The sequence below is a fragment of the Salvia splendens genome, chromosome 20, assembly GCF_004379255.2.
Source record: "Salvia splendens isolate huo1 chromosome 20, SspV2, whole genome shotgun sequence".
In the NCBI taxonomy this organism is placed as follows: Eukaryota; Viridiplantae; Streptophyta; class Magnoliopsida; order Lamiales; family Lamiaceae; genus Salvia; species Salvia splendens.
This window is the reverse complement of record NC_056051.1, coordinates 2,629,415-2,637,178: the sequence shown is the minus strand read 5'-3', so window position 1 is coordinate 2,637,178 and position 7,764 is coordinate 2,629,415. Positions and strand designations below refer to the sequence as shown.

The following is a 7,764-nucleotide window of genomic DNA, read 5'->3' as shown; positions in this document are numbered from 1 at the left end:
AATATCAGCCAACTTAAATTAGGACTACGTCCATATTTGTGACAATTAGCTATATTAAACATGACATAATCATTTTTTTGTAAAAATAGCATAAGTAGAGATGTAACTTTATTTCAAGCAAATAAATCAATTTAAATTCTACTAAAATTATTCACTAATCGTTATTAATAATACATGTGTGTACAGTGTACTCATTTGATTAAGGTAACTGCGCATCACACATGGGTTGATCTAGCCGGCAGCCTTCAACAAACCCTCCGCCCCGCTCTTCTCACCGGTTCCGCCGAGCAGCTCCTCCGCCTTCTTCGCATAGTCCCCAACCTCGCCGCTCTCCTCCGGCTTCTTCACGTCGCCGCCCGAAGGAATTTCAGTCTCGGCCGCGGGTTTGTCTTCAGCGGGGGCGCCGTACTGGCGGAGGTAGCCCTCGGCTTGGTCGACGTACTTGCCGACACCCTGGGTGGAGTCGAGCTTGCCGTACTTGGAGACGGCACCGAGGAAGTCGGCGGAGGAGCTGGCGGCCTTGGCCTTGTCGCACTTCTCCAGCTCGTTGCTGAACTAGGTTGCATAATTTGATTTAAATTTGATAATGTAATTTCCAAAAATATCCTTGGCCTATTTTGTATAATTAAAATAAATAATATTTGTTCCATTAAGATGTGTGGCTGAGATTTGTTCTCTAGTTATACACTTAAGATTAGTTATACATTGATCACTACCCTATTTGTATATTATGAGAGAGATACATTATATAGACATATAGAAAATTTGATACGCATAAGAATATTTTTATATTACAAGAGAGATACTCCTATATATATTATATACATATATATGGCACGCAAATTCTTCCATTTGGTGATTACCACCATATTTAATATTTTTGCCCACTTTCCATAAAACAATTAACGGGTGGCTTAATTTAACCGTTAGTTTAGTCAATAGGTGTTTAATTGATGTGGCATGTGGGTCCTTTTATTTCCATTTGTCTAGCATTTATTGGTGAGGTACACCAAGTCATTATGCCACCTTGGTGTGGATTGAACATGAAATTTTTACTCGTCAAATATAAGACATTAATGGGGATTGAAGGGAATAATAAAGAAGAATTTTTCAATTGTTGTTAATTTGCTTTTTAGCCTGTTTTCTTCACCAAAATAACGATAATAAATATTCAGATAAATTAATTTTTATGAAAAACTCCAAAAATAGGACCACAATATACAATTAAAGTGAAATACAACTGTTGGCCATATTTTCCAATACATACTAAGAAAAATCTCGAAGAAGTTCTTGAACGAAATCACAGCTATTTGACACGTAAATGAAAAAGATTTATTTTTCTTTCTATTCATTTTCAAATAAAGAATACCAATACAATAGTAAATTGGAGTATGAAAAAATGTAATGGGAGATCATAAGACCTACTTTGGACCAATTCCGATTACTCAAAATTTTTATAGCTTTATCGATATGCAACAACACAACACAACAGCACAATTAAAATAAAAAAAATTATTATATATTCGAAAGTAACCAAACAAGAACTCTTGAAATCAATGTTCGTCAAGAATACCTTCATGTTCACATGCATAACTAATCCTAATATTGATACATCAACTTCTTGTGATTTGAAAAGTTGTTGCTTCAAATAAAAGTTTATGGAAATGAGTACTACATTTTAAGTCAAGTTCCACTTGCATTAGACATATTTTGAGTGAGGGATTTATTTTCATCATTCTAAACAAATGTATCCATCAATACATAAACCTATTAAGTTTTATCATATTGAAATTCAAAGCTACACTTCCTACAAGAATCAAACCCCATTACCGGCTACAATTGTTGTATAGATACGGTGTAGACCGGCCGCTGCTTCAATCATATTGATTCTTTCATCTGCTGAAACGGCTAAACATTTCATTGCCAATTGAAATATTGACAACAAACATTGCTCCTTTGCAAAGTGATGTTGATCTTCCGTTGATAACAGAGTAGACGCCATGATTTCAGCTGCTGCATTTTGCTCTAATGCTTCACTTACCCACTCCTTTAAACCCATTTCTTCACCGAACATATCATCAGTTGGCTTCTTTCCAGTGAACATCTCTAGCAGCAGTATCCCAAAACTGTATACATCCCCGTTTATTGACACTTTGCCATCCATTCCAAACTCTAATCGTATCACACACATGCAACATTTTGTCAGGATTAGGTAAAACATTTGTATATGATGAAATTTAGGTTAAAAGGGAAAGCATCATGCATGCATCACCTGGTGCTGCGTAACCAATAGTTGCCATTGTTTGTGTTTGAATAGTTGTTTCCCCTCCATCAAAAAGCTTGGAAATACCAAAATCAGCAAGATGAGCTGTCATGTCTTGATCAAGCAACACATTACTTGGCTTTATATCACAATGAACAACTGGGAATGTGTAGTAATGGTGAAGATATTCCAAGGCGGCCGCAACATCTATTGCTATTTTCAGTCTCTTTATAAGATCCAAACCACACTTATCGGAATGCAACCATTTATCCAAGCTCCTGTTTGGCATGTATGCGAGAATCAGTGCTTTAAACTCCATGTTACAACAACATCCAATAACTCGAACTAAGTTTCTGTGTCGAATGTTGCTTAATATAGCAGTTTCTGCATCAAAGCTCTTTGCCGCTCCTTGCAATTCCAAGTGGAACACTTTCACTGCAACTTTTAACCCATCGAAAAGTGTTGCTTCGAATACTGAACCAAAACTACCTCTTCCAAGTAAGTTGATTTCACTAAATGAACTTGTTCCTTGTTCAAGTTCTTTATAAGAAATTCTTTTGCATTCAGTAGTTCCTGGTGAAATGTCAGCAGGGAGTGCTACTTTTTTCTGTTTGCGCATGCTTATGAGAACCAGCATTACAAACACCGCGATGACAGCTATAACCACTGATGACACCACAAGTTTCTTTAACCATGATCTATGATTTTTTTCTGAGCAGGGCGAAACTTGAAATGTTATTGGACCGCAGAGAGCTAAGTTGTGGGAAAAAGAAGTGGCACTGAAGTTACGAAAACAACCCCCATCTGGAATTTCCCCCTCCAGTTTATTGTTGGAAACATTAAAATTTTCAAGTAATGTAAGGTTTTCTAAGGATTTGGGTATTGATCCGGAAAGATTATTGAAGGATAAATCCAATCTTATCAAACTCTTAACCTCTCCCAATGATTGAGGAATGGATCCACTAAACAAATTATTTGATAAGTCAAGAAATTCTAAAGATTCACAACCATCAATTGAGCTGGGAATATCGCCTGAAAATTGATTCAAAGACAAATCCAAAGAGTTTATTGACTTTAATTTGCCAAGCTGATATGTCAATTGACCCCTCAAGGAATTGGAGGACAAATTCAAAGAAATGAGATCTCTAAGATTCCACAACTTGGGAGGAATGATTGAATTCAATTGGTTGGAAGCTATATGAATCACTCTCAAGGATTTAACATCACCCAAACAATCAGGTATTGTACCCACAAGCATGTTACTAGCAAGGACCAACTCCCCCAAACTATTCATTCTACAAACATTGTTAGGGATAGGCCCTGCCAATTGATTGCCCCTAAGATTTATGCTTTGGAGTTTCTTCAATTTCCCAATTGTTGGTGGAATTGGTCCACTCAGTTGATTCCCAGCCAAATAAATGAATAGGATACTAGATAAGTTTCCTATCTGAGAAGGAATGAAACCCTTGATGTTGCATTGTGATGCTTCAAAAGTCAAAAGAGAAGAAGAAAAATTCCCAAGTGAGGAGGGTAAGATGCCACTAAGGGGATTACCAGACACACCCAACCGATCCAAATATCGACAATTCGTTAATGAAGAGAGAAATGTCAATTCTTGGGTTGGGAATTTTGCTCCACTCAAATTATTATTGTAAAGGAGAAGACATTGTAGGAGGTTCAAATTACCAAAGAGTGGTATGGAGCCACTAAATGAGTTGAGAGACAAGTCCAAGTGTGTAAGTTTAGAAGAATTGGTAATGGAGGTTGGAATTGGACCACTTAGTCTGTTATTACTCGCATAGAAGGCTTCAAGATTAATAAGTGAACGACCAATGTCTGAAGGAAGAGTACCAGAAAACTCATTGAATGAAACTGCTAAATTTTTCAATGTTGATATGTTGAATATTGAAGATGGGATGGATCCATGGAAAGAATTGTTAAACACAGAGAAAAACTCGAGTCTTGGCAGAGTGCCAATCTCTTGTGGTAATTCACCTGCGGTACATATAGACATAAATGAGGTAATAACATTGGATATATAAATTTTACAAATGATATAATAATTTTAATTTGAAGAAATAAAGTTCTAGTTATTTTTCATTTTTCAGGATGTATTTGCTAAAGATTTTTTGTCAACATAAAAAAATTTAAATGTGCATAGTTGAAAAAGTGGAATGTTGACTGTTGGATATTAGTTAAGCATTCAATTCCCTAAGTTCAAGTTGCAAAGATGAGTTCCCATTAGGCCATCCGCAACGTGTCTCTTATCCGTCTTTTAACCGTCTCATCTCTTAACTATTCATGGGCCCCATTATACTTTTCACTCCATCTCTTAACGAAGAGACAACACCTGCAACCCTTCATCTCTTATCCGTCTCTTAATCATCTCATCCCTTAACTATTCATTCAATTTCATTTTTTATTTTTATTTTCAACAAATTCAATTAATAAAAACACACTTCATTAAATAAAATAAAATTACAACTTAAAATTCTAAAAAAAATTTAAAACCTCATTAATAAAATCCTAAAAAAATTAAAAATACATAATTTAAATAAAAAATACATATTTTTTATGGCGGATTAATTTGTGGGAATGATTTGATATTTATAGAAGTGATTGGAGGCTTAAAAAAAAAATTGCAAAAAATAGCTATAAACGGCTAGTATATTTTTTGGGATTTTTTTTTAATTTTTGAATTTTTCCTGAGTTTTAAAAAAACAAAAAAACATTTTTCGGATAAAACGACGCCCACTCGCGGGCCGGCGAGTGGGCGTCATGGACGAACCGGAGCTCGCCACGTCGCCAACGCGCGTGGCGAGACGTCTCGCGAGCCGTCCCTCCGGGACGAGCGTCTCTCCGAGACGGGATAGAGACGGAAGACTGCAACGCCGACTCTTATCCGTCTCGTCTCGAAGAGACGAGATAAGATACGGTTAATGGATGCGTTGCGGATGGCCTTAGATACGATAAAATAAAATAAAACTACAACTCTCTTAATGTGCTCATGATTTAAAGTAATAGGTAGAGTTTTTATTTTATCCTAGTCCTAAAGGTCTATAGTATAATAATATGTTTTTGATTTAATTTTTTAAAAAGTAACTACAGAAGAGTCAAAAAGTTGAATATTTATACAAAATATAAAAATTAACCTGACCAAATTAGTGGAACATAGATCCTAATTTTATATATTAATTTTATAATAAAATGTGTGTGCGAATGAGTTAGTGGAATGTTGAGTCCATTATCAAAAGTTATACTTCCTCTGCCCCTCTACAGTAGAGGCGTTTCATTTTCAGCACTCGTTTTGAAAAAATAATAATAAATAATTAAAATAAAGATAAAGTAAAATTAGATAAAGAATAATATATAGACGGCTCTTATCTATATTATTCTTTTTTCTTACTTTATTCTATCTTCGCTTTAACTATTTACTGGTATAATTTTTTCAAAACGAGTGCTGAAAATAAAATGTCTCTACTACAGAGGGACGGATGGAGTAAAAAGTAAGTGTGATAAGTATTGACGGACGAACAAAAAATAGAGCTAGTGACAAGTAATAGCGGACAAAGAAGATATTTTTTATTTGATTCAATTTAATTTTCAATTTTCGGTGAAATCTGTCCAATCCCACGCTAAATAGTTTTTATTTCAAAGTCTAATATATCTCAAAATTGATTTGTAATGATTGTTGAGTAAAGTAATTACTACCTGACAAATTATTGTGAGATAAACTCAAGATTCTCAAAGAAGAGATGTTGAAGATTGAAGATGGAATATCCCCGGTTAGAGAAGCACCGCCAATTGTTAATATCTCTAGTCTTGTGAGATTTCCAATTTCTTGTGGAAGTCCTCCTATTCATTATATATCACAAAATCAATTTCATATAAATGTATGACTTAAAAAGAAGAAGAGATGTTTATACCTCCAAAACCATTATTGTACCCCAACGACATATTTGAAAGGAAGGCCAGTCTTCCAATTTCACGTGGAATGTTGCCACTGAAATTGTTGTAGGATAATGACAACATCTCAAGATGTGTGCATTTCCATATATTTGACGGAATTTCCCCTCCAATTTGATTTTGTTCAAGTGACAATATTTTGATGTTGGGCGTATTGTTGCACATATCACTTGGCAGCATACCTGATAGGCTATTATTGCCAATTTCAATTTCTCTAATTGAAGAGACATTGAAAATAGCATGTGGTATGGAACCACTCAACTGATTACTGTACAGATTGAGTGCTTCTAGTTGAGGTAAACTGCCCAACCATGGTGGTATTTCTCCGGTGAATGAATTTATTCCGGCGTTCATCACCTTTAAACGACGCAGTTTAGAGAGCTCAGAGGGTAAGCTCCCTGTGAAACTGTTGGAACTTATGTCCAAATATCTCAGGAACGTTAGGTTTCCGAGATGTGGAGCAATAGTTCCAGCAAGGCCGAAGCCGGAGAGATTGAGAGCAGTGACGCGGTGGTGCTTGAGGCCGCACGACACACCAATCCAATCACAAACAGATGTGTTTTGTGACCAATTGAAGGCATAAGGGTGGGAGATGATGGAGTTTTTGAAGGAAACAAGTGCATTTTGATCGGTGGAGGAATCAAAAGAGAGGGTAAAGCTACTTAATAACAAGATTGAAAGAGCAAAGGAAAACATCAAACTCTCCATTGATTTTCTGCTCTGTTTCATTTGGTTCTCTGCCCTTTTATCATTACATATTCCTTATCATTAATTAAACCGTTGAATATTCCATGGTGGTTGTGTAAATAGAAAACCGAAACTCCTGTATACTGAGTTGGTTGTTGATTATGGGCTGAAATTTTAACTGACCCAAAAGACAAAAACAATTTTAATTCTTTTAATTTATTATGATTGACTTTAGTCTTCGATGAACTATTTGTCCAAATGTTTATATGACGATTTCATGTTTTCTTTAAGTAGTTTCAACTGGACTGTAAAGTTCTTCACTTGCACATAATTTATTGAAATACAATTGTTAAGTTTTTCAAACCAAGATCTTTTTAGTAGTAAAATTATTAAGATTTTACTTCCCAACTAATGTTATTCGAAGAGATAATAGACAACTGTAAAGCTATTAGTAGCTTTGTTACGTTATTATTACATAATATCGAAATAGAAAGCAAATAAAAGTAATTCATTATAAGTATTGAAAGACACTATCTAAATTGAAATAAACACTACGAGTCCCGTTTTTTCAATTTGGTCCCTCTGCGAATAAGAGTCTCGTTTTTCCAATTTGGTCCATCCTCAAATAGGTGTCACGGTTCATAATTATCATAAGTGTTAAAAAAGACTCCACATTTAGAGATGTCAAGTGGGCTGGGCCGGGTCCAGGCCCGATGTAGGCTGACACAGGCCCGGCCCATTACTGAAATAAAGCGAGCCTGGGCTGGGCTGGGCTTAGTTTAATCGGGCTTCAATTGGGTTGTTTTATAAACCCAGGCCCAGGACCACTTGCTAACTGGGCTCGAGTT

General features: G+C 35.6%; 2 protein-coding genes across 2 annotated transcripts; both read right to left on the bottom strand.

Annotated features, from left to right (window-relative positions):
- Positions 1-231: 231 nt before the first annotated feature.
- Positions 232-1,579, bottom strand: LOC121782760 (nodulin-related protein 1-like). Its single transcript, XM_042180706.1, has 2 exons — positions 1,574-1,579; positions 232-555 (listed from the first exon to the last, which is right to left on the bottom strand). The coding sequence occupies exons 1-2, from the start codon at positions 1,577-1,579 to the stop codon at positions 232-234; spliced, it is 330 nt and encodes a 109-aa protein (XP_042036640.1).
- A 97-nt stretch (positions 1,580-1,676) lies between these two features.
- LOC121781216 (putative receptor-like protein kinase At3g47110) lies at positions 1,677-6,997 on the bottom strand. Its single transcript, XM_042178930.1, has 4 exons — positions 6,190-6,997; positions 5,975-6,118; positions 2,273-4,258; positions 1,677-2,172 (listed from the first exon to the last, which is right to left on the bottom strand). The coding sequence occupies exons 1-4, from the start codon at positions 6,956-6,958 to the stop codon at positions 1,817-1,819; spliced, it is 3,255 nt and encodes a 1,084-aa protein (XP_042034864.1). The 5' UTR covers positions 6,959-6,997; the 3' UTR covers positions 1,677-1,816.
- Positions 6,998-7,764: the final 767 nt, after the last annotated feature.